Source organism: Dermacentor silvarum, chromosome 6 (assembly GCF_013339745.2).
Source record: "Dermacentor silvarum isolate Dsil-2018 chromosome 6, BIME_Dsil_1.4, whole genome shotgun sequence".
Taxonomy (NCBI): Eukaryota; Metazoa; Arthropoda; class Arachnida; order Ixodida; family Ixodidae; genus Dermacentor; species Dermacentor silvarum.
The window spans coordinates 129527844-129555443 of NC_051159.1; the positions used below are offsets into that span (position 1 = coordinate 129527844).

Consider the following 27600-nt stretch of genomic DNA (forward strand, 5'->3'; position numbering starts at 1 on the left):
CGCAAAGCTCAAGACACGGCGAAGCTGGCCGATTGATATCGAGCGGCTAGCCTCCAACGCGTTCGGCGTCGGCAAGCGACAGCGTTCTTGGCACTGTACCAAACTTGGTTAGCCTGCCTGCGTTTTTGGCATGCCAGGAGCGCTTTCGCAGGTAGGCGCCCACGCGTCCAGCGCTAGTCACGCGAAATGTCGCGAAAGGGAAGGTACCTCCGAAAATGATCGCTCGAGAATCACTTCCTACATGCGTAGTTAAGTTAAACCAAGTTAAGAGCTAGCAGGCAACCAAGTTCATACATAGCAGTAGCAGCCAGTAAGCTTCGCTATGTCTAAGCTTTGCGTGACCGAGTGCAAACTTGCATGGTTTTTTTTTGTTGTTCTTCTTATGTTTCTTTTTTACCTATCTTTCTTCTTTTAGCTCTCCAATAGTAGGGTAGCAAACTGGGCAAGGGCTTGGTTAACTTGTTTTGGAGGGTGCTGGTTTGGACGAGTTGGTATATTTGTGTTCCATGACGGAAGGCTTTGCGAAGAAGTTATAGCGGACAATAGCAGGTTAAGTGACCGACGCAAGCGTAAATTTCCAGCATAATGGTTAATGGTAGGCACGGTGAAGTTTATATGTATACAGACATGGATAGGACGTCTACCCTGTTAGGATACAGACATATTATGACGTACGAGTGCATAAAGTTCTGTTGGAAGTTTACGCTTGTGTCTGTCTCCGCGTGTTATTGTTCCCTAGTCTCCGCGCCAAACCTGCCGTCATGAACTGGGTTAACCTCCTCCTGCATTTCCTTCTTCTTCATTTCTTTCTTGTCTGCCGTTACATTCGTGTGTCCTTGCTTTTTTTATTCTATAGTTAGATGTGGAAACGAAGGAACGTATGCAATGTACGCTTGCTGTGCATTTAGCGCTTTCGTGCCACCCAGTAAAGAGGGTGAGGGTGTTGCGGATTTACCTCCTTCCTCTCCGGCTGCCAATCGATCGAAGAGGGCCGCCGAAAGGCATCGGCTCGGCCCGCAGTCGTCGCTGTCGCCGTTGCCTAGGTGGCACTTGCCGTGCCCAAAGTGTCCCGCACGCTCCTCCATCGCTCCCAATTATCGGCACGGTTGCGAGATGGGATGCCCTCCCTGGCGACGACGGCGACGACGATGGCGAATGGCGCCGACTCCTCGAGCGCCTGCCGCTGTCGCCGGGCTTCGACCTGCGGTGCTCTGTCTCGCGTTACCGGCTGTATGAGCTGCTGGCGACGATGCTCTCCCCAGTCTGTCTGGTGTTCGACGACGAATAATCGTAGTTCGTTTTTTTTTTACTTTAATCATTATATTGCGGGGCTAGTTGGTGCACATCGGTTGGTTCGGCAGGCATAGCCTTACACAGGGACGACAGAAAGAAAACAAAAACACAGCTAACGATCAATTGCATTTTATTGGAGGGATGCAGGAACTTGTAGAAAATAGGAAAATGAATTGCCCGCAGCGTATCTAAACGAGATTCCTATTTGAAGATTGAGCACGCTGAGGGAGATATTCTGGGCCGGTTTTTACGGTAAAATTGTTCGTTAGAGTGAAATGCAGCCAATCCAGACTTTGGACATTATTAGTGAAGGTCGCTGGCCAATAGCAAAACGCACTCACAAACGAGAAGGTCTTCAGCACAAAATCGGCCCATGATTCCTGTGGCCCTGTCTAGCATTATGCTAGCCAAACCAGCCAGTTAATATTTACGCTTAGTATAACATGGGGTCTATCGATTGGAAAGCGATTGGACGCGTTAATGTCCCGTCTTTTATTTTTTCATTCTTGTATGTGAGTGTTTGCGCTTGCTAAAGGGACCTATTTATTATCATCTTTATTTATTTATTCACTTTAGAGCAAATATTATTATTATTATTATTATTATATTATTATTATTATTATTATTATTATTATTATTATTATTATTATTATTATTATTATTATTATTATTATTATTATTATTATTATTATTATTATTATTATTATTTGCATAGAAGTGACATGGGGTAGCCGGAGGCGTACTGCTTACAATCTGTGTTGGAAGCAGAAATGTGTGTTGCCCATCTAGATGAGAATTGAATGCGCCATCAAAAATGCAGTACGTAGGTAATGCATCGGCTCTGTGTGTCTGTGTGCGGTTCTTCCTTGCGTGTGTCTCTTTAGCGCCCTATGATAATGTTTTCCAAATCGCACCAACTTGCCCTAGAACAAGTTTTTTGAAGGTAAAGCATAATTTAACGAAAAGAATTAAAAAAAATAACAACGCGAGAAATATATTGCGTTGACTTATCGACAAAGTTGGGCAGCCTGACACACACACACACACACGGACCTGTCGCAAACGTATCCACCGAATTAAATAAGTCTGCAGTATTTGTCAAACGCTGCATCCTTGACCACACATTGATGAGACACCTTGGACATTTGTAGTGGTCATTGCCCTGCGACTTCAGCTGCAGGGCGCTCATGGACCGTGACAATGTGAATGCTTTATTTTCACTTCCACCCACACTTTCTTTCGTCCCTCGTCATCTCAACTGGAGCAGTATATATGTCAAGCAGGTCGCTAGGCTAACCTCTCCAGTAGCATTAAACTTTCCCTCTCCATACGCGAGCGCCAACGGTTCGAAGAAAGGCGTAATTTCCGCCAGATTCCTTGTCGTCGTTCGGTCAGTCTGGTTTGTCGGTGCGGGCGGTGGCATTCACGGCAGCCGGCCTCTCGTTTCGTAACAAGTTCTTTGCGCCTCCGGTGCAACTGCGCTTCCCTCGCTTCTTTGGGGCTCCCACCAATTTGCAAGCGTTGATACACTTTGGCGACGGGCTGCTGATGCAACGGCTTTGTTGGCCGCCGCCGCCTGCCTCCATCTCCGTCCTTCGGTGATAGGCAGCTTTGAGAGAATTTCGCCTGACGGAGTAGCTTATTTCGTCAGCCGAAGAAATTGCGCAAGCTGCCTCCTTCAGGCAGGGCTGAATTGGCTACGTGCCTGCTTTATATATTTACTTCTTTCTTTTCTTGGCACTCTGGCTTTCTGTGTTTTAATTGCTTGCGCATATATGCGTGAGATATTCAAGAGATGGGGGGAAGGGGCTGCTCCATGGTTGCTAGAGGACCTAACCTTGCAAGGATTGTCGGCATGTATTTTGATTCATATTATGAGCGTTCCCTTTGAAACGGGGTGGCAGCCTGGTGACACTAAGTTTGTGATGCTTACGTTTATTCGGCATTTATTATTGGCTCACGGTAACTACGCGATTTACCTCTGGATCGTTAAAGAGATATACAGTAACTCTAGATGCTCCGGCTGCAATTGCTGTCCACAATTGTCCGCTGTCCGCAACCTTTTGAACCAACTAGCTAGAGGTCAAGGTAACTACGGCTCGCGATGCATGTATGTATGTCGTGGGAGAAAGACGAAAGGGACAGGCAAGAACTGGGTGGGTTCATTGCGAAGAAAAAACAAGAACCTGTTCCCCTTCAGTTCTATTCTGGCACCCACCGAATCGCGCGTCCGCGCCGCCCAGAGCTCAAGAAGCACAAAGAAAAGCGCCACCATTCGTTTGCAAGGTTGGTATCACTGAGGAAATTTTGTAGGTGTGGTGTAGTGTCGAACATGGTATCATGGGGTGTCAACCTAGCTTTGGGACGTTGTTACTCATATGGCATTGATTACATTTTTTTATTTTCATCCACGCGTGTTTTGTTTGCGTTTCGATGAATTCAAAGAACTTTTTACAATGCGCATATTTTTGACTCATGCGAACGACATTGATGTATAATTTGTATGGATGGAAGGATGCACCCAGCATTGATACTTCGATATTTTAGTGTGTTTTATGCTCAAACATTTGCTCGTTTATTCTGCGGAAACGCAGAAGAAAGACTCTAGCTGCAGACAGAAAGGACAGCGTTGAGAACAAGTGAGTAAAGGCGAGATAGCTACGTGTGAATTCTCCTTGCAGTGATCGGCTAGACACTGGCGGTGTCCGGCGCGAGTTTTATTCGGCAACCACTGAACTGTTTCGCTGGGTGCCTTCGTGCTCGCGCGCTTATTGTCTCCGGCGTACGTGCGACAACAGCCTCGAAGACGCGTTGCTGTTGTGCTAGGGGCCGCGCCTATAGATTTTTGTTTACATCCACTGGTGCATCACTTTTGTGTTGTCAGTTACCGCCTACGCGTCTCTCTTTAATTGCGCATGTCACCCGCTTCCTCCAGTGGCATCAGCAACAAATGCGTGTTTTGTTGTGAAAGTTAAGAGCATCGTATACGGTGGGAGAAGAAATGCTCTACGTATGAGACTTATGAAGCCACCTCATTGCGCACCCATGCACTAACCTAACTTAGCCCAACCTAAGCTAACTGAATCCAAATCAAACCCAGCCCAACGCAATATTACCCAAACCAACCCAACCTAACCTAACCTTACCTAACGTAACCCAACTTAAGCTAACTGAATCCATATCCAACCCAGCCCAACGCAATCCTCCCCAAATCAACCCAACCCAGCCTAACCTAACCTAACCTAAGCTAACTTAACATAACCAAACCCATGCAAGCTATTCTAAAAAGTAAAATCTAGGCATACAAAACTGCTGTAATACCGTGTTACGACTGAAGAAGAAGGCATTACTCGTACTTTCACATTTGCACTCGGTTTTACTGACAGATTGGGCATAAGGAACTTTGTATCCAGGGCTAATATCGCACACGTACTCGAATACCCAAGAAATTGGACAGGAAGGTGACCGCCGTAGTAGCTTATTTATTAAACCACCACACGCGTAATGCAGAAGATGTCTATTAGGATCCAACCCACGCCAATTTATTTTTTCGTCCACTTTTAGTTTGCCTTTACCGAGTTATTTCTACACTTCAATGAAACGTAACAACTTCCGCAATTCTTCATCTGGCTTCATCTGGCACACACTTGACTACTTGCTCCTTCAGTCCCATTACTTAGATTGCTAGGTACCTAGACCTAAAGAATGCGCTCGCAGCTCCAGGCTTTCTTCACATATTACCCAGAAGTCATAATTTATATTAATTTATTCTGAGGCATCGTGAACACTTTCTTACTTTTCTTCCTTTCTTTTTCTTCTTAGGTTCGATATGCGAAGAGTCAGACGGTACTGCTTGCTTTTTCTTTTATTGCTATGAATTTAAAAGAGAAATTGGCTCCTTAAGTGGGGCTGGATACTCCTTGTCGTATGGCAAAGAAAACTAAAAGCACAAAGAGCATTGAAAAAAGTCGCAGCTTCGCCCGAAAGGCAAAGTGCGACTTTCGGACGCACTTCGCGCGCCCGAAAGTAGTTATACGGAGTAAGGATAGTAATTTTATCGGCTGCATAAACTTGGACACATTCGCTTACTAACTGAATTAACAAGCATGGTGTCAGCGCGCACAAGCAAACATGAATAGATCACACTGGATGACCGCAGACAACCACTTTCAAAACGCTGGCGTGAGCAAGCGCGGTTGCAGCAGCGACTGAAGGTTCGTGCGGTCTATCGCTTCAACGGAAACTAAGCGGCGAAAGCACAGCGCATACCAAGGTAAGAGCCGTGTGGAGATTGCTTTCAAGATACGGCGCGCGCAACAGCCCGCAGCCGCGGAAAGTACAAGTACGCAGTTGCTGGCAGAGGAGAAGCCGCACCCCTCCCTCCCGCGCTGCCTTCCCGCTTTCCTCCTTTCCTGTGGGATATTTAGTCGTCAGTTCCCCCTGCGCCGGCCGCAAGATACGCGTTTGGCGCCGCAGCTAAACGTCGCCTGCCCTCCCTTCCTCCCTCCCATCCCCCCACGACTTTTCGCACGACGGAAGACGTCGCGTTTGCTCTCCGCCGTGCGTTCGCTCTCTGTGAAAGCGCGCGTCCCTCGCTCGCTTTCACTCGCACATACAGCATACGGTGCGCGGCGACGATTTTATCGCCCTTGGACTTCATACGGAACCTCACGGCGAGGGCGACGCCGACGGCAGAGATCCGCTTAGAGTATCCATATAATTGCTATCGCAATAAAACACTGAATGAAATCAAACATCACAAACATTTTCGAAGTTCATGCAATCCTTTTCTTCAGGACCTTTCAATAAAGTTCTTGTCAACTGTCATGACCGGAGCAACTTGACCTTTCTGTAAAGCGTGCTTTGCCTGTTAAGCAGTACTGCATTGCAAAAAAACAAACTACTGCTTCGAACAAGTTAGGTCGCGTTGTCGTCGTGAAATCTAGTGAAGAAGAAGCGACTGAATTTATCTTAGTTCGAAAAATATTGCGTGCCACACAAAATAACGTTGTAGTAGCTTACTGGATTTTATGCCTTTAGATATTATTTCTGCGTAGCCACCTGTTGGTTTGTTCTTCTTGGGCTTCTCGGCGTTGATTTGTGCCGATTGGCCTTCAAGACGTGACCGTACGTGATTACAAGGCACTTTATTAAACGTCACATATACAAACTTGTACGCATCTGGCACACATCTTGTACAAACAAGATGACGCGCTCTGCTCAGTGCAATGCGTGCAATATGTGCGATGATTTAGCTTATGTTTTATGCGTCTGCGCGCGCTATAGGGTATCAATCACTACTCTAAAATCTGCCTTAAATATACGTGTCAGCTCGTTAGAGTTGCACCATGTACTTAAACTCTCAAGCAGCGCTGGTAGTGCTCTGCGTAAAACAAAAGCGTTCTTAACCTTTCTTAAAACACTGGCCTCGACCAGACACTGTAGTTACCTGCTACTACTGTGCATGCCTACGTGTGCTGTGTGCGTGTGTACCATGTCCGAATGCGTCATTTAATATGTCACCTTCATCATCTGGAGTATCTTGCTAGGCATCTGGCAAGGTAAACATATTCAGCATCCATTAAATAGTGTTTCTCCTTCTGTCTCTCATTATAGCGGATGACACAAATTTTTTTTTTTTTAGTTCACGATGTCATCACGAGACACTGCAGGCATCCCTGCAAAGAGTCCCTGTGCGAACACCCGCGTTCATTGTGGTTCAGTATCATGCTAGCCCGCATGTCATACAGCTACCGCTGCGGCCCGGAAAGTTCCGGTACTTCAGTGGTAGGCCCTCACAAGTTCTACTAATTCAGACTCGCAAGATACCTTTAATAACATTAGAACACGTCACTGCTCCGTACAAACGAACGGCAGAGTGTAGACAGTGTATTTACACGGAGCGCATGACGACTTGCCCCCCGTGCTCTTAAACGCTTTCGGAATGATTAAACTGGGAAAAATCTGAAATACTTGAGGCCGAAGTACGCAGCGCCTAAAGTTCGGAGGGCGTGGTGTAGACACTTCACTCAGAATCAGAATACACTTCTCAGTTATGGGCTAGCTTCGAAGTACTAGGAATTTTTTCACACTTTGAACATTCCCAAAGGTTCAATAAAGAATGTAAGGGCACCTATTCATGTGCTTCCAAGTGGTGGGAAAGACGCCCACAGCGCACCCCACCACGCGGCAGGAGTTTCTATAAGAGGGGCTTCTAGACTAACATCCTGAATAAAAGTGCGTTATAATTTCATCCGTTCCTTCCGAGCCGGCATGAGGAGAAAAGATGATCTCCTATGCACAGTGTGATCGCAGACCTTCGCGAGTTCAAAGTTTTGTGCATATCGTACATGGCAGAAGACCACTTCAGTGACTCAGTGCTACAGCGTCACACAGATTCGTCCCAAACGCATCTTTAGCAACGGTTAATGAAAGTAACCGTGAAAGTAACTTTTTTTTTCGTGTTGGATATGCGGCTCACATAGACTGTTCGCACTTGGTCCTGTGATCACGGTGATTCGATTGCGCTTTCGCGAACGAATGGACGCCGCAAATGAGCTGCACTTCACGTCCTGTGGACGTGCATTGCCCCCGTTTTAGACTCGTGCCTTTTCCGTATGCCTCATTTTCGTTCGTTGTCTCCGGACCTATACAGATACGTCTACCACCTGGGTTACCACGACGGTTGTACCGATGGTTGTACCGTTCGTGGCTCTTTACCAACACTCATGCTTTCCTGAATGTCCAAACGACCTACGTGCGTCACGCGAAGCTGTGGCGTCACTCACACAGCTTATCTTTGTCTGTGCGCGATGTATGCGCGGAGAAGCAAATGATGTACACAGTGCTAGGTAGAAATCGTCCATTGTCGGAACAGAAAGTTCTAGGTTAGTGCTCCCAAAGACACTCCGCGCAAAATGGTATATCTGCGCTGCTGAAGTTCCTGAGGTCTACGGGCGTACATAATAGACAGTAAGAACGCTGCGTGGTAGCGCTTGGCAGATACAATATAACGAAATGCGGCGCACCCTGATTAGATCGCACGTTTGTTTCTATTGTCGATGAACCTCCTTCGTTGGGGGCGCCCTGTTCACGTTTGAACCTAGCAACGGCATAAGGTAATTTTCTTCAACGCATAGATTGAGTCGATCGCCCCTCGGAAAAGGCAACGCTCCAGCGTTTACTTCTTTGCTGCCTGACCAAATTATCCGCCTTTACGCTTCTATTCGAAGCCGTCGGGAAGTGAACGAATTTAGGTAACCTCGCCGGTTTTCTGAATTGCAAACCTTTGGCCGGCGGGAGCGAATAAACTGCAAGCCTAGGCTTAAATCTTACAATCAGATCACCCCAGAGAAAACTTAAGTGCCAGCTTCGGCTTTCGACCGGGGGGAAATAAAAGATGAATTCAACAGTACGATTTTGTTTTTTCGTTTGAGCATAATAGAGATTGCTGAAGAGATCGAATGAAAGCAGACGGAGTATTAGACTCAGTCTGTCAAGAATTTGTTAAACGAAAATAAAGAAGGAACGAAAACCAGTTACATATTAGCATCTACTTTATTTAGGCCTTCCCGATTTCTCCTTCTTCCCGCTCGGCAGAATACTTCGAGAGTTTGGTGAAAAACCGGCACGTCTTCCATTCAACGCGCCACACTGACCTTTTTCTTGCAAAGAGGGGCAGAAAATAAACGGCTTTTCAGAGGTCTGTTAATGCTCAAAAGAACGAGAATAAAAAAGAAATAAAGACAGCAACGATCGCCGGGGGGCGGGGGCGCATTTTAAAGAGGGGCACTTAAACCCCTTTTCCCAATCCGCTTGCCTTTCAGCTTTGGGAGTCTTTTCTCCGCTTCGCAGGTGCTCCGTCCATTTCTCGGTTGGTCACGTTTTTCGCAACTCTTTCGAACACGCACACAGGGAATCCATGCCGAGGTGGTCGGGCATCGTTATTTCGCATCGAAGCAGAAATGAAAAGACAAATAAAAAAAATCTTCAATTTCTTTTTCTAATCTCCCTACAGACCCGACTTCTATGCGATGCTCGGTGAGCCATGGTGCACTGTCGACGCAGTCGATTCGTGACCGTAGCCTGTAACCTCCACTGGACCTTATGGTACGCCGTGCGTCAGTGGTTCGGTGTCTGAAAAGAGCAATGTACTTCGTTTTATACGTGTGGTAGCAGCGGTTTAGTTCTTTGGTCTTATAAGGAGACGAAATACGGGCTGTTTTGGGAACCAGTATATGAAGAATCGCGGTTTACGTTAGGCTCCAATCTACATGTGAGGCATGTTATAGGAAAGCTTCGACGTGTATCTTCCTTGATTTGAGTACGACATATTGTATACGTTATTGGAAGAAAAAAAAGAAAACGAAACAAACTAGCAAAACTCTCTTTTTTTCCCCCAAACCCAGCAGTGTGTGTCAAAGCGCTGCCATGCACGTGTATCATCGCGGTCTCGTCAGAATCCGGGCTAATATTTTTTTTTTCTTTTTGTGTGTGTACTCGTTATACTTCCTATAGTGCATTGGAACTATAGGGATCCCTCATTGGAAAGGTTCTTATTGACAGCTCTCATTGGACAGGGAGCTCTCATTGGACAGGTCTCGTAGACCCCTCTCCCGCGCCCTTGTCATGTACATTATGCACGTTCTCGGCCACTCCCCGACGCGGCATGCCAGACAGCAGCAGCTGCAGCAGCAGCATGATGTGGGAATGTCGAAGGAAGATGTAAAGAAAGCTTCGCTTAAAAAAGAAAAGAGGGAAAAACAGAGTTTGCGTGCGTTCGTGTGTGTGCATGCGTGCGGTGGGTTTCAGCTGTCAAAAAGGAACTATTGCATTAAACGATTTAGCCAAGAATATTACCTTCTTTTGTTTTCACAAAATTAAAAACTGTACATTACTTTCTGTCTGTCGTCATCATGAGACTCATCATCATCATCATCATCATCATCATCATCATCATCATCATCATCATCATCATCATCATCATCATCATCCCTGTGTCATCATTGTCATTATCATCATGGTTTATACGCTGAGTAGACGCAGCATCTGATGCTTATTAGTATTGCTGCCGCAGCTCCCAGCCGGGTGCCTGACCTCGCCCTGTAAACCTTTCGTCGCAGGAGCGCCCGGTCTGCGGGCGACGTGGCGCCGCAGCTAGCGGCCGTCGGCGGCGATGCGTCGGCACCGGAGCCCCTACCCGGGGTCCCGGCTGAGCGCGCTGCGCGGGGACCCCGGCCCAGGTGGTCCGCCGCGCAGGGACGACGACGACGGGCCCAGCCCGCCGCTCTGCTGCAGAGACCGCTCCAAGTCACGCTCAAAGTCACGCTCCAAGTCCCGCTCCAAGTCCCGCTCACCGGAATCCCAGGTATGAAAACGCCAAACTATGAGCTTCCATTGCTTGGGATACAAATGGCGTTGCTCAGTAGTGGGTCTCTGAGCTTAGGAGGAGGAGTCTGGAGCTGACATCTTACGAAATAAAAAAAGACGAATATTCTAGAGCGGCAACTTTACGCAGACAAGTCCGTCGAAGAAAACAAGTTAGTATGAACGTCTTTGTGCGACCCAAAATATTTTTTCTCAAGTTTCTAACGCTCGCAGCTAATTGTCGCTTAGTGATACCCTGCCGCAGTATTCGTAGCAGCTACATCCTCTTTATCGCAAATATGTCCTCGCTCCACTTTTTGTAGTCACATTTATTGATTCAGAAACAGCACTCCATTAAAAGACGCTACTGACGAAGAAGTAGAAGAAATACACCTCTAAGCTTTTTTTTTTATGTCACAGCATCAGAACTTCTTGTAGAATCCCGAGAAGCATTACTGTCGCAGAAATAAGTAGTTTTTGTCGTAGCAGCAGGAGCTTGTGTTGCTTAACTTGAAGTCATGGTGCCGCACTTGACCTATTTCTGTTCGAGCGACAGGATCTTATACTGTGTTATCGAAGCCTTGTATTAACACAAATGATACCCCTATTGATACAAAACAAATGTGTGTCCTTTTCTCCTAAATATTCCTACATTTACCACTTCCCCCCCCCCCCCCCCCCCCAGTCTAGAGTATCCAACCCGATGGTTAACCTAGTTAACTCACCTACCATTATCATCTTTTTCTTTACACTGTCAATTTTATCTTGTTCGCGTAAAACATTGCAATTGGATCGTGCAAGTCCTGCGAACATTTACCTTTTGTGAGCGCGTGCTTCCCACAGCAGTATTAAAATATACTAGTGATGTCTACGATTATGTTCTGGCTCTATGCCAATTTATTTATTCGCCGCGGCAAAGCGCATGACGCCTACCGACGCGCCTTTGCATCGTTATTCGTTTTCCCATCAAGCGCACCGTCGTAACGCGACTTTATGCCTCAGACGTCAGCTTCTTCTTTAGTAAAGATATGCACTACCTAGAAGACCTTTTGATAAAGCGGGTTCTAGAGCATCATCGTCTATGGAACAGTGTAGGTGGACTTATCATCGTGTGCAGGTGCTAGGCTGTTTTCCATCAGAAAGTTGAAAATTATTCTGCAACACTCTAAAGGATTCCCCTTGATGTCCTCAAAAAAAAAAGAAAAACAGGAACATTCTGAACACAGAAAACGCATGCAATTGAAGACTTCTGTAACGGATGGAATATTTTTTGTCTTTTGGGAAAAAAAGAGGTGAACGATGCTAGAAGGCGCATGCACTCTATAGCATCGTTTAGAGTGGCAGTTGCAGGGCGGGAGGGGGGAGAGGCATGAGAGACTCTGCAGAGTTCAACCGAGAGACTGGAGAAACAAATAGGAGGTATGAACGTGAACCGACGCATAGGTTAACGTGAAGGAAACAAAGAAATAAAAGATAGTGGTAAAGAATCCAATACCTGATTGAAGCGGCGCTACCAAACGAAACTCACGTAGGCACCCGCGTACACTCGCCTGAAATTTACCGTTCTTCCTTTGGGTGCTCTGGGGGAAAAAAAAATCGGAAAAGCAAAAAATAAGGAAAACGGGGCTCGGTAAGTTCACACTTTCCCTGTTATTGTCCGGCCCACTCGCGAAATGCGAGGGTGTGAATGAGCCAGCCGAAGCGGGAGAAAATTGCCCCGGGGCCATGTAGCATATGAGCTTTCCGCCGAAGCACCGCCTGAATTCTTTCAGCGCCCGGCGACGACATTATGTCTCTTGCACCGCGTGGCAGTGTTTCTCGCGCGAAGCGTAACGACACTACATCAGCACGAGAAAGAGCAAACGAGAGAGCGCTTTGCGCGAGACGAATAGAAAAGAGTGACTGAGCGAAGGGAAGAGAGAAAGGAAGGCGACTACATGGCTGCCAGCTAACGCGAAATTGCATTAGCTCTCAAAAAGGACTTTGCAGGGCTCTTTATTCAGAGACACGTCCGCTTTCTGTCCTTTCGTATTCATAGCCGCTGTCTCCGTCGCCTCTTCTCTCCTTACCGAACGAAAAACACGCCCCCTCTGTGTAGCACTTCACACCGGAAGAATTGTTGCGCCGTTGTTGAAGCCTGGAAATGCCTGCATTCTTGGTTTGCTGTTCTCTTTGTGCGTGTTAAACGAGGGCAGTCATTCATATCGGAGCTTTGTGAGTGTGTCTCGGACAGTTTATCGGCCATACATGTTTTGGCGCGCCCCGCTGCCGAGAGCCAACTTATCGGGTTCGATTACCGTTGTTGTCGGCCGCGCTTCCATGAGGTCGGAAGTAGAGAAACGCCCGTTTACTTAAACTAAACTTCAGCGCCTGTTAAACTGTCTCTAAAGTAAAACACTAAATCAAACACTAAAACTTGCTACCTGGCTTATCAGGCCTTTTCTCACGGTAAGAGTGGCTCTCTTATTTTGGTGTTGTAGTAGGGTAACTTACTAATATAACTCAACATAATTTTCGCCTTAGTATCGGTTTAAAGAACAAAAGGTGGTCAACATTTTAATGCGTAACTCGCAATTAGAGCACTGCACGGGCTCAGGCCTACCCGAAAACCCGTGCCCTGCCCGGCCCGACCCGCGGGCCGGGCCGGGCCTGAAGCTCCGGGCTTCAAGTCGGGCCCGGGTTTGAGGTGGCGGGCTCGGGTCGGGCCGGGCTCGGTCTTGCCTGTATGCGTGCATGCGCACATTGCCGCGAACGTTTCCATGCTTACATTTACCGTCGTGGACAAAAAAAGGCACAATTCTTTCATCATCCACAAGTGCCTGCCGCTTCAATTTTACTTCAGTTTCACTATGATTCCCTTCAGAAATTGAAAATGCGTGCATCCCCATATGCGTTGACCAAACTGCACGGAACTCTTTATATTGAATGCTATGTTTCGCCAGTTTCTCGATGATATAACCAAGGAATGAGTTCAATTAGCAATGTGACGCAATCTTAGTGCTGATTTTATACTATCCCAACGAAGTAAGTGCGTGGGAGCTAAAACCTCCTTGAGACGCGGCCATATTACTCAGGTCGCAAATACAGGAGCCCCAACAAAGCGCTCGCATTGGTACACCTCTTGGTATACTGAACACTGGGCGTCCATGCACTTTCTTCCATTCGCCTTGCCTCCTCACGACGTCGTTTCAGCCTCTCCATGTGCCTGGCTCTGGAAAGGTGGTTGCCATCGCAACTGCTGTCGTGTTATTTTTTTATGCGTTTCAAGTTTTCTCTCGGGATGCGGCAGGGGCTTCGCTTTACAGAAATTAGGTGGACATAGAGAGCGATTGTCTATAGCACCGTTGGCACCTAATATCAATCAGCTCGGTTTTAGCTGCTATGACTGTTTAGAGCGACGTCTCCACAAGACAGCCTGGTATTCCGTAGAAGCTCGCGGAAGTATTCGCTACTGTATTGAATGATACAACTATCGGGCGCTGAGGGCGACAAAGGCCGACCGTGTCCGTGTGAGGCAGCAGCGCATCACTCCGGCTTGCATAGGCCAATCCCAGCATAAGCTGACCCTAAGATGGCTCGAGCGCAGCTAGAGAATTTCTAAAGACGAATTTTCGATATGAGCATAACAGGTACCCCATACGAATGGAATTGTGAAATAATAATTTGCTGATTTTTTAAAATGTACATATAGATAACAAACATATATATTTTGAATTCCTTTTAAAAATTATGAACTTGATATTTTGCTAACAGTAGCAGCAATCGTAACACCACCTGATAATTTTACATGTATGATGAGGACAATGAATTCATACTTGAAGGAGTACATTGCTTCTGGGAAACTGAAGCTTGTGTCAAAGCACTCCCAAAAGAGTAACGTTTGGAAGAAGTTCCTTTGGGTTGTTGACTACAACACTCTATGTCCAGCAGGATATGTGCAATGCAGAGAGTGCAAGGCCTTCCTAAGCTTTGACACCAGTAAGCCCGGAACGTCTCACCTGCACAGGCACAAGTGTAAATTAACGGGAAGATCTGCTCCGCTCACTTCCTTCTTTTCTGAAAAAAAAAAGCCAACGGTTCCTGCCAGCCTAAAAGATAGCTTGGCGACAGCGTGCATCAGATGATGCGTGAAAGATATGAGGCCCTTCGATGTCGTGCGAGATGATGGATTTTTGAAGTATGCCAATGATCTTGTCGCTGCCGGTGCGCGGTACGCAACCACATCTGCCAAAGAATCACTTGCGCACCCCACTATACGGTGTCTTGCAAGGCAGCTGAAGTGGCCGGTGATTTGCGAGAAACGCTGAGGCCAGTGACCAAGGCAGCGATGGAGGAAGGTCGTTAAGGACCGCGGATTATAAGAAAACGGCGTACATCACAGCCACTGCTGATACGTGAACGACGACGGGGAACTAAAAAGTTTGCTATTATTTACGAAACATGTTCCCCCCCGAGCAAACGTCATCAGATAGGAGCAAACGTCATCGGTGCACTTTGACCGTACAGGAGCATCAGCTGCGCCGCACACGTCCTCAACACGTTGAGGACGTGGGCGTTGAGGACGTGTGTATTTTACCTGATAAAAAATCTGCTCCAAAACGCCCTTGACGATTCCCGCTACTGTATTTGCAGAAAAAGTACAGTATGCCGCAGCTAAATAAACACTCCTCGAACCTGTATGTCTGGTCATCTTCTTCCACCATGACGACGCTTTGTAAAATAATTTACTGAAGGTTAAAGTACTTGTTAGCGAAGCATGCGCCAACAAAACATCGGTTGTTGCTATTTCAAACACCTTGCTCTCGACGGCATCTGTTCGGGCCTCCGTCGGGCCTGATTTGCGATCGGGCCGGGCCGGGTCGGGTAGGTGAAATTTTTTGTCGGGCTCGGGCCGGGCCCGGGTCTCGCTTGGAGTCACCGGGCCGGGCTCGGGCCGGTAAACATTTACAATCACCGGGCCCGAGCCGATAATCACGGGCCGTGCAGTGCCTAGATTGCAGTACTCGAAATCTTGGCGTCCATCGTAGCCCTGATGTAGATTTGCGAAACAAACCTTATTAGTTGTTGTCGCTACTTGTTTCACGCCTTATACACTCACTTGCCCATAGAAAGCCCCTTAGTCGAATTAATTTGAAAGTGTTACTCGAGGACAAAGCTGAAGCGACAGATAATCACCGCATCGCCGTCAACGCGATGTGAACAAGTGTGTAGTTGTACGCCTCACCTTTTCTTTTCATGCCCGCTTTACTTTCGTCTTTTATCTTTTTGTTGTTGACAGGGTGTCGAACCGTAACTTTTTCTGCTTTGGTTCCGGTTCGCGCTTTTCAGCTGGGTTCAGGTTCAGCTCCGGAGTTAAAGTTATAGCGGTGCGAACCGGTTCGAAGCTTTGTGAGCCGGTTAATACGGGTTCATACGGGATCGAAGAAGAAGAAGAAAAAAGAAAAAGAAAATTTTCACATGCCTTCGATTTATACAAGAGACAAGTTCACTTGGGTAGGAGAGACAAGTTCACTTGGGTCAGAACTGCTGAGAACCGTTTTCTTTTGCACGGGCATTACCTTAAAAAATAATAATAAAAAAAAAGAGAGGCGACATGCACCATTGTATATAGGTATGTGGGATTTCTAGATCCAAAAGGCTTCGTGGTGCGCTGTGAGGCTATCAAATGGGTTTTTCCAACGCCGATTTTTGTGACGTTAGAGGGGCCCTTATAAACAAATCCAATGCCAAGAAGCCGCGCTCCAGTTATTGAGAGTCTTGAGCTGGTCACTTTGAACAAATGAGGATATAATTAGTGATTTTTTACGCGTTCGAGAAATTCTGGAACCATATGTCTGGAACCATATGGTAGTGCGGGGTCGGCAGCAGTCTAAATTAGAAAAATAAGCAAGACATTTAAAAAAAAAGTTTTGGCAGTACTGCGCTAAAGCTGCTCGCGCTCGTTGTCCACAATTTCCTGCAAAAAAATATGTAGGCCTCATCTACCGTTAGCCGACCATGCATTACGCGTTCTATATTGTAAAAAAAAATGAAGAAAGGCACCTTGTTCTAAGAGAATTGACAAGTAATATCAATTCGCAAGAGTCGGCAGTCGTAACTAACACAACTTTACAAATACTTCCCGATTCCATGAATTTATAGCTAAAATATTTAGAGGAGCTAAATAAGTAACGTAGTCAAAGAACTCGAGAAATGTATCATTTTTAACATGCCTGACAGTATAATACTTTAACTAATCAGGGTGCGTTGTCATTCCCGGAAAGCAAAGAATAAAATCCTAGTTTGGGTAAAAGTTAGCGGTAGAATTATTGGTAAAACGTGGCATTTTACCAAAGTCCTTCGTAAAAAAAAAAAAAAAGAAAAAAAAAACTGGGAGCTTGCGCGACATTGTGGAATCACAGCTCAATTTCCAACGAAGCTCTTTGTTTGGAGCCGTTGCATTAACAAATTCAGTTTCCCGTAGAATTTAACCACAAACTTTAAAACATTGCCCACATATCGCACTTTCGACCATTTGCTCGAGGAATTTTTAGGAAATGCCATACTTCACCCACACACCTCTAACTTCGCATGCGCATCAGCCATTATGTTCCCCACATTTTCACCAAAATTAAATCGGTATTACGCACAGTTCTTTCTGGAGACTGGGAAACAAGCGGTTAATGATCGTATACCACCTTTTTTTTTCCAGAGCCCGTAATCAACTAACGCTCTTGAAACTTTGCTCACACATCGCCCACTGTGTGATGAAATTCCCTTGAAATGGCAGCTTTGTGGCACTTGCACTTCTTTCAGGACGTTGGCCATACTTCCTACGGGGTTGTAAGGTACTCGAACGCTAAAACACATTTGTAAAGCTCTGACACGCTTCTCTAAGTACTTTACTCCAAAGGCTGTAAATAACGTGCACAGTTAAAACTTTCTGTAATAGTCACTCATAACATGGTTCCTATTTGCTCAGAATATAGAATTGCTGCCGTTTTTCGTTCTCTCAAAGCAGCGGGAAATCTTTCCAAGCGTTTAGTATAACGCCTCTAAACAGCTAGAAAACGAGGATATCAATTTTTATTTAGCCCTTGAAATGCCCCCTCCCACCACTTCCTCTAAATATAAACTAGGTGAATGAGGTAGTTCTTTCATGACACCACCGCGAAAACACGCATATAACGTTTTCGAGCATTTCTATAGGCGCACTAACAGCGTCGCTGCAGAAAAGGCAGATAGCTGCACAGTGCGGACAGTGAGCAGACTCGGTAAACTTAGTGTGACACTTTTAGTCAAACGGACGGTTGGGCTAGTTGGTGCATCTTCATATATAAAAGCCGGGCACGAAACCGAGCACGAAAGCAAGACGGGACAAGACTCATCAAAAGTGGACAGGTTCTCCCAAGACTGGACTAAAAACAAGACTGGACACGTGATCATCAGGTGCTGATCCGTGCTGAGCATCAGCTGTAAATCTTGTCCCGTCGTGTTTTTTTCCCTCAGTTTCCACGAAGCCACAATCGTGCTGCAGAAGTAACAGCAGTCACTGAAGGTGCAGTACAAACTACAACACGCGTATCGGACCGCTTAACCAGTTCGCTACTGTTCCTGAACAGAGCTAGCAGATGCCATAAGAACAAGGAGTATCCTCCACGACAACACCGGGTCAGCGATGGTCTGTCTAGACAGTGCGAGCCGACTCTGCGCACAGTCTACACTGGAGCCGACCAAGCGTACAGTTCAGTGAGCCACATAGAGCACTGTGGTGAGTCATATGAGTATTCCTGAGTCAACACACCGTGCGCTGCGCCGAATTGACGCAAGAGGCGTCGTCGGAGTTTTTAAAACGTCAGCAACAGCGACACTGAGCCGGACCTGTGGTTGAACGGTTCGGAACGGTTCCTGCGTAAATTTCTTGTTCGGGTTTGGTTACAAGATGGCAAAAAGAAATATCAGTTCAATTCAGTTTTGGTTCAGGTGAAAATAATGGTTCTTTACGTATTTTCGGCTCAGTTTAGGTTTGGTTCGACACCCTGGTTGTTGATCACTTTTCTTAAAGGGGTTGAGACAACAAATTTTGAGTCTATAAAAAGCCTGCTCTAGACTTCCTCTGTATGCAAGGACACTCAACATGAAGTGTTGGACACAGCAAACATTAAAATATTTTTTAATTCGCTTCTATAGAGTGCCTAAATGCTCATTCTCGCGATCGAGACACGTCGCTAGCGCGATTGACACCGACGTCCTGTGTTGGAAGCATAACGAAAGTCTTAGTGACGTCAAATCACATTAGAGTGACGTACAATGAGCCGTGAGCCACAGCACTGGGCAAGCCTAGAGAGCCTCGAGTCGAGAGTGCAGTGGGCGGCATCAGACTCAGACGTAGAGCTGCGGCAGCTGACCCTGACAACTGTCGGCGTGGTTTTGTTTTCCTGCGTTGGTACAGAACGTGTGTGCTAGAACAGACGATGCAGCAGTGCGTGCGTCACAGCTTTGTGGGCCCACGTGAACAAGCTTCCTAGACAGTGACGTCACGGTCCAACTCGGCGCCCAGAAACCTAAACCTAAAATCGTTACTATAAATAATACGATATTAAATTATTTACCGCGAATATATGAATCTTCGAGCGTGTATCATGCTTCCTGGAGCACTAAGAAACGTTTGAAACAAAGAGCGCGCAAGCCACAAATTTGATGTCTCAACCCCTTTAGTGTTCGTCTTGTCACTTTTGTCACCTTCCGTAGTAACTCAGTGGCTATGGCACCGCTGAGCTCACGGTCGGGGGTTCGTTCCCGTCAGCGACATTTCGATGGGGCATAAATGCCGAAGCGCTCGTGGGGTTCTTTACTGTTTATGAGTACGGTGAAGAATCCCACGTGGTCACAACTAATCCGGAGTCACTCACTACGGCGTGCCTCATAAAGAAATCGTGGTTTTGGCTCGTCAAACCCCAATATTATTTTTCTTTTGACGCATTTGTCGTCGCAAAACACATTGTAAAAGTTCACTGAAAGCTCATACGCTTCCGACTGCAGTGAGTGCACCGTGTGTTTAGATCTTGTAGCAGCACTGCTAAAGTGTTTCACGCGCAACGAAGGTGCTCTTCCTCCGGGACACTGGCTTGTCAGACACCCTAGCAGTCTGTTACCGTGTGCGCTTGCGCATGTTGAATAAAGAGGAGGAGAGAAAGAAAGAAGGCAAGGATGTTAACCAGAAATGCGTCTGGTTGGCTACCCTACACTGGGGGATGGGAAAGAGGGAATAGAAAGAGGACATAGAGAGAGGAGGGGGGGAGGAAGGACACGGTGAGCTCGCGCACGCACGCGGAGGGCCTGAGCAAGTCAAAGGCGTTCGTATAGGCCAATCGCCATCAAGAACGACAACGGTGCCTCAAATACGTGCGTACTATGATTGTGTGGGTGACTTCAGGCGTCGCTCTTCTCACCTAGATTCATGTTGAAAATTCAGCGTGGCTCACAGCAGAAGATGAAGAAAGGGACATGTGATTTGACAATGCAAAAGCGTGTTTCTTTCTTCGTATTCGTCTGTAAGCCGCGGTGGTTTTTCAACAAACTATGTTGAATGCCAACTAGCTCTGTTTCCCTACTCCTTCTCAACTAGAGTCGTGGAATCCCTTTGGAACTGCACCATATGCTTGCATCTTGGAGCAGCGCTGCTACTGCTCTGCATGCAACGAAGGCACTCTTTAGTCTACCTTCAGGACACTGGCTGGAACCAGAGCCTCTAAATGCTCTTTACTCTGTTTACCTGTGCTTGCTAGTCGTGCAAGTTACGTGTGAATGCGTGCTGTCTGTGTATGAGTGAGTCACTTCATGCTTCATCAATCTCATCAGGAGTAGCATGTCAGGTGTATGGCCAGACAAACATTTCCATTACTCCTTAAAGAATCTCTCTCTTTCATCTAGAACAGAATGCTATTCCCATGGACAGGCAGACATCACCAGCATTCATTAACCATACCACATCTCTCTCTCTCTCTCTTAAGTAAAGCAATACCAAGCCAAAACAAAGGGCAGAGTTGGCTAGGCACGCATTAGCGAACATTTCGAGCCATACGGCGACTACTTATTACGCTGTTATCAGCTGTCCAGCGCACATTATCCAACGAGTAATCCGGGCGGCCTGCGATTAAGGGTGTACGGTACTCACCGTAGCTCGCTTATCTTTCACGTCGTTGGGTCCGGCCTGGATTCTGCGTTATCGGGGATGGAGCTGAAGGATGACTCTAAGGTCAACCTTTGGGTAAAGACGCTCACAACGCCCACTCTATTCGTAATTTCCGTTTTGCTCAATTGTGCCACTATACAAGCTTCTTCTCATTGGCAAACAAATCAATGCACGAGAAATAGCACTCTAGAAAGAGAGAGGGAAAGAGTAAAAAAACTCCGCGAGCCCTCGGGAAATTTCCAGCGTGCGCGGTTCATTACGCAGCGGGAACTAACGAAAGGAAGCAGAGAGGCCGCGCGTTTCTGTCTTTCTTTTAATACTTCGATGGTAACTTAGCATTGCTCTATAAGATCCAATTACCCGATTCATTGCTCTGAGACCCCCAATTGAGCTCTCCGCAAAACCAATAGCGCTGTTTTTCCAATTTATTCCACAAATGAAGGGGAGGTTGAGCTTAACGACCCTAATGACCTACGAGTCTAATTTGAAGATTGTTGTAAGCTTCGCTTAAGCTCACAAGGAGACAAAATAGCCACTAATCGCCATAGCCTGAGGCAGTCCGTGAGCTGCATTCTCTCTCTGTAGACTGCTCTACATCGCAACGAGAAAGAACTGAACTACGCTTTCAAAACGGAAAAGAGAAAGAAAAAATGATGTGAAAAAGGAAGAAACGGAAGAAGGAGATGGAAGGAAAAAGAAATGAAGCGTATGCCTTCGCAGACAGTGATCCGTTTTTCTTTACCGCTATAGCGATCGCTTTGGCGACTGCTCTAAGCCGTAAGAACTTCAGGGAGGAAGTCTTAGAGCGGAGGTCGAAATGAAACGAGGAAAAAAAAAACGCAAAGGGCCAAGACGTCGCATCGGCTTTAGGCATCGCGGAGGGAGTCCCGGAAATCAGTGATGCGCGCGTTTGCGTCGCAGCTCCTGCAGCGATGGCGGCTTTGGCAGCTGTGTCGGCGGATGAAACAGCAGCAGTGGCAGCTGCAGTTCATGAAAAGATTTCTCGGCTCTTGAGCATTGGATGGCCTCGGTTCTGGTCCGCTTGCGCCGTTCGCAATGCGGCCGCACATCAGGCGAGGAGGGCGAATTTCCGGAGATTTCCTTCTTTTTTCTTTCTTCCTTCCTTTCCGCTCATTTGTGAGGTGCGAATGATCAGCTGCTTGGGGGAAAAAAATGAGAGAGAAAAGATGGGTGACCGAGCGAGGCATAAACATTTCCGGCAGCGGAGCTAGTCTACAGCATTGAGGGCGAGGATCTTAAAGTTTGAGGCTGCCGAACTTATGGCGCCTGTCGGGGAATATACGCATTCCCGCGCCGTTCTTTTGTAATCCTCAAATATGCTTGAATAAGAGGTCGCGCGCGACTCAGCAGCGAGCACTCCGTCGAAGCCGTTTCTCGCTGCTATCTACCTCCGCCGCTCAGTTCGCTGAAATAGTTCTTAGATGAGAATTTAGCTGCGCCTTTTGAAGCACGAGTTGTAGGGAAGCCAGTCGGTCCTGTAGGAAAGCATGTGCAATCATATTTGTAGGCCTACCTGGCAGGTCCCCCTATTGTGGCGAGAGTGTTATGATCCAAGAAAGCAAACAATGGAAAGTCCTAATTGACAAAAGCATGCAGTGCAACAGCAGTTTTTAAAATGCAGTAGAGAGAGAATGACATATTTAAAAGATAGCCCGAGGCCTGTTTGAAGAAGTGGGTAACCAGAAGGGAGTGGAGTGGTACTCACTATGGAAGTTTCACATGCGAAGCTCCAGAATAAATTAAGTGTCTCTCTGACGTTAGTCTATTGCCGAACCAATTACGCGGTACGTTTCTGAAACCAATCATTGCATGCAACTTAGACGGTAGTTTGAGTTGCATCCAACTTAGATCTCTCAATTCGAATGTACCTGGATGTGCCTATCTCGACTGCATGCACAGTAGTTACACACTATTAATGAATGTGTACACTGTTTCGACAGGGCACATGTAACGTACAAATCAGTTCGTGTTGCTCATTCGGTCCGGAGTGCACGTAGGCTGTGTACATAGGTTGTGCGCCTCGCGCAAATAAACAATGTACTGGCTGGCGCGCGTTCTTCTGATATTTCGATTGCCTTTTTCCTTATACCTTGTCTCGTACTTCACCAGTAGTCGCCTTGTTGTGGAATCGTATAAATCTTCTCAGTAGACCGCTTCTGTTATAGAAGAGCCAACCTTTCCATATGCAAATACATGTCGGTGCTTCGATCGTATGCGTATGCGTGCACCAGAAATCGCTCAATGTAGTGATCAAGATTGGAGGCAGTGTGAACATATGACAGTTAACATTTTCTGAACATGTGGAATGGACTGGCGTCATCACTACATCACTCGCCATTATATTTCCCCCGCACTTAATCTCGACAGCAACTTTTTTTTCTTCCATGTTCACACGCAGGGAGACAGTGAACCTTCTACCGTTTAGCGGTTAAAATTGATAACTGTTTCTGTCTGGTTCAACCACTGATAACGTATTTTTCTGTGTTAATTGCATCGTATTTTTTTTTTTTTTTTTGCTTTTCGGAATGTTCTCATAGCACATTTCTGGAGCAAGAAGGCACACACACACGTGAGAAGAACAAGCCGCGCGGTGTAGTATTAGTGCACATAATATATTTTACAGGTGTAGTAAATCCATTGATGACGCGTATATTCGCAACTCGGGAAACATGGAGCGTACGAGGGCTGCAGTATAGTTTAAAGTCATTCTGAGAAAGGAAAGCAAAAAATCAATCCTATAGCTGACATAAGTGGAAACATTTTATTTTTGCTTATACGGCGGTAAGAACGTCTGCAGCGAATTGCAGCGAATTGCTGAAGTAATCAAAATGTTGGCGTAGGTGCACTGTACTAAGACGGCTTGCCCTCATTAAGTGCTTAAGATTTAAAGCGATGGGCGTTAAGCTTTCATGCCTTTTCCTTTTTTTCATTTTAGCCGGTATTGCTCGGTACATTCTTGCTGGCTGAAGCAGTGGTTTATTCAGTTTGCTGCTATTATTTTTCCTGTGTTTGATGATTTTGTGAGTGACAACTCAATTGAACCGCCAATTAATCAAGGTACGGTATGATCTGAGTTATGATTGAGCCCTTCGGTAGCCGATAAGTTTCTGCACAACTGTAGAAATCTCCATCTTCATCCGTGTTTACACGCTGCACTGTACTGCCGCTGTAATATGCATGAGTATGTTTTAGTTATTATTGCCAGCATTGCAGCTAACTCGTTCCAATCCTAATATAAGCATGTGCACACTACTCGAGCGAGAAATGGACGCAGTATTCTTCACTGTCCTCGTAAGCAAATTTGAATCAATCTATCCTAGTCGACTAAACAGCTTATCACAGCACGATTTCGGATGTCCGCCAACGCCCAATAACGTATCGACGACAATAATGAAATCGCTTTATTTTTTCTTTCTTTTACACTTTATTCAAGAATTATTTAGTGCCTTCACTGAAACGCCCAGTGTAACAAACATTGCTCAGAATCAACTTCTGAAACCCACTTCGATACGGCACGGCTTGTCAGAAGCAATGGGTTTTCCATGTTCGATTTAAAATAATGACCGGAAGAATGACATGTCGGCGTGCTTCTCATATATGTGGTACCTCGCGTGCCTCTCACATATGTGGTGCCAAATCTAATGAGTGCTAACTCATTTTACCGTGAGGTGAGTGCTGCTTTATTATTCCACCGCTATTTTTTTTTTGTGCCTCTTTTCTTTTTTTTCTTGTTCGTTTAATTCTTTTTATACATTCCATTGCTCACTGGAGTTTATTTCTGATGACTGCTATAGCCTGTCCTTCGGGGTCCTATTTTCCCGTGGTCTCGTCATTTATCAAAAAAAAAAAAACATTGTTTGCGTGAAGTGAAAGAAAAATCTGCCTTAGTTGAACGCGGTTAAACTAAGTTTGTCGACCGGTAGCACGGTTTTGCTTGCTTTAGGAAAGGACACAGACGCTGCTTGGCGCGGCTGCAGCAGCGAGCCAATTGACCTTCATGCTGGGTCTCGCTTCAACGCGAACTAAGCGTCGAAAGCACAGCGCATACGAAGCTACCAACACTCGGCGCACTTTGTAAACATCGCATATCGCTTTCAAGACATGGGCGCCCACTCAGCGTACGCATCAGCCGCCGGTAGAGGCAGGCTAAGTGCCAGTATGACCTTCGCTGAGCTCAGATTTGCGGAACCAGGACGTTTTCTGGGTTTGTACCTGGAGTAGTAGTAGAGCTATTGCCCTAAAATTAATTCATGGAGTCTGACGTCCTTAAATTGCTCAGTGGGTTATGCGGCATGCCGCAGGGGAGGACTCCGGATTGCTTTTGACCACCGCCATGGGGTTCTTTAACGTTCATCCAAAGCTCGGTAAACAAGCATTTTCTTTTTCTTTTTTTTTTCATTCCGCCTTCATTGGAATGCGGCCACCGCGACGGGGATCGAACCCCCGACGTCACCCTTATAAAAATGACTATTGAAATGTTGTTGGCATATTGTTGAGGAATCGTTGACACAATATCCTTTCAATAATGTCTCAATAGTTATTGAACGTACACAACAATACCTCAACAATAAAGTTGTTGAGCGCTTCACAACAGTAAAGTCATTGACTAATTGTTGTTGACATATTGTTGAATAATGTTGAGTACTATTGAGAATTTTTGAGCAATATTGACATTAAATATATATCTGAAACACACACATGTAGACGTGTATGTGTTTTACACATATATATTGTTTTATTGTTCACTTAATCAACACTAAATATATAGAGTGTCACATAACTTGAACCAAATGCCTATCTCTCGAGTCGTAACTGGGGGAGCTTGTGGCAAGATGACGCTGCCGCAGGCGTTCCACTTCGTTTGCCCTAAATTCAGGGTCGGCGGCTCTTCGCTGACGTTTCGCCTGGGCTTCGGAAGCCGTCACGCTAGAATCAGCATGCTAGAATCGGACGACAAGCTTCGCTTATTAGAATCGGACGACAAGCTTTGCTTACGTAAGATATGCCTTTCCTTACGTAAGATGCTTACGGCGACAAGCTTTGCTTTCAGATATATATTCAATGTCAATATTGCTCAACACTTCTCAATAATACTCAACATTATTCAACAATATGTCAACAACAATTAGTCAATGACTTTACTGTTGTGAAGCGCTCAACAACATTATTGTTGAGGTATTGTTGTGTACGTTCAATAACTATTGAGGCATTATTGAAAGGATATTGTGTCAACAATTCCTCAACAATATGCCAACAACATATGAATAGTCAGTACTCCATTTTCTCGACAGAGGAAGGGCTGTTAACTTTGTCTCTTTGGGTCCCACGTATGACAAGGGCAGTTCAAGGAAGCGTTAGAGGTCCCCGTGCCCACAGGGTATATGTGCCATTGAGCTTGGACCCTTTCTGCACTGCCTCCAGGATCGGCCCACATGAAACGGGTGCCATTGATCTTGGACCCTTTCTGCACTGCCTCCAGGATCGGCCCACTTTATCTGCCCCTGTATCTATCTGCCTTTCGAACGTTGCTATTGGAAATGACAAAACTTCAGCGTAATAGAAGTTACAGCTTGAGTGATATTGTCAAGAAACATTGGGAAGAACTCGCAAGCAATATTTTTTGTAATTTTTTTGGAGAGTAACTAGCATGTGTAGTAAAGGGTTGGTGCCAGAGACCGCCTTTTTTCAAGTTTGACTGGTTGCTCGGATGACCTCGTTTTGTTCTCGCAACTTGTCATAGTGGTTTTTGATGTGTGGCAAAGCCAGTGTCAAGCAGACACCATTTACTATTTTGTTTGCTCATATGTTTTGTTTATATCAAGTACAATGCATTGCATCTACGGTACGCTATATTGCACTCTACGTCCATGCCACAGTTGTACTCGTGCCTACTGGTGACAAAATTTCATTTTCAACTTGCCGGCATATTCTCGTTTTGAATGCCCGGATAACAGCTTTGGCTTTTGGCTCAAGGTCACTTGAAGATCGCTGACAACGGGAGCTAAAAGCATTTCATGCTTAAAAGAGTAGGCAACCTTAAAATTTGACTTAGGTATTTCTTTTTGGCACTCGCATCCCGGCGTTGGTGTTCTGTGCTTTGGTAAACAGTAATAAGTGATTTCTGATCAATTATAATTATTCCAGACACTTCAGTAACTCAACTTGAACTAAGCTTATGCTTTGATATCATGTCTATAAAGAAAGCGATGGATTTTGCACTGTACTACTTTGTTTCTTTTTTTCCTGATTTATTTTTAATCTGGTCTCAGCTAATTAGTTATAATTATCCCAGACACTTCAGCAAGTCAGCTTGCAACAAAAATTATGCTTTGATATCATATCTATAATGAAAGTCATGAATTCTGAACTGAACCATTTTTTTTTCTATTTTTCTGATTTACTTGGATTGCATCCCCGGTCATCTCAGCTAATTAATTCTTATTATTCCAGACAGTTCAGTAACTCAACTTATAGCTAAACTTATGCTCTGATATCATATCTATAATGAAATTCGTGAATTTTGTACTGTACTATTTTTTTCGATTTATTTTTTCACCTCTTGATCATCTCAGGAGGTGAACCGGAAGTACTGTCCAAAGAACAAGTGGCACTCGACGCTCCTGCCACTAAAAACTCCCGATACAGCTTTCTATTGCTCAATATGTGCAACATAAAATTGATATTTTTTCTCTCTTTTTTTTTTTTCTAGCGTGAAAGAAGCCCGCGAATACACGCAAAATTGCCGG

General features: G+C 45.7%; 1 protein-coding gene across 1 annotated transcript in view; it reads left to right on the forward strand.

Annotated features, from left to right (window-relative positions):
• LOC119455985 (unconventional myosin-Ia) overlaps nucleotides 1-27600 on the forward strand; it is a 179621-nt gene that overhangs the window by 59706 nt on the left and 92315 nt on the right. The window contains exon 2 of the mRNA XM_037717540.2: nucleotides 10416-10660. Coding sequence (XP_037573468.1) covers nucleotides 10469-10660 — 192 coding nt within the window. The 5' untranslated portion in view covers nucleotides 10416-10468. The remainder of the gene's footprint in view (nucleotides 1-10415; nucleotides 10661-27600) is intronic.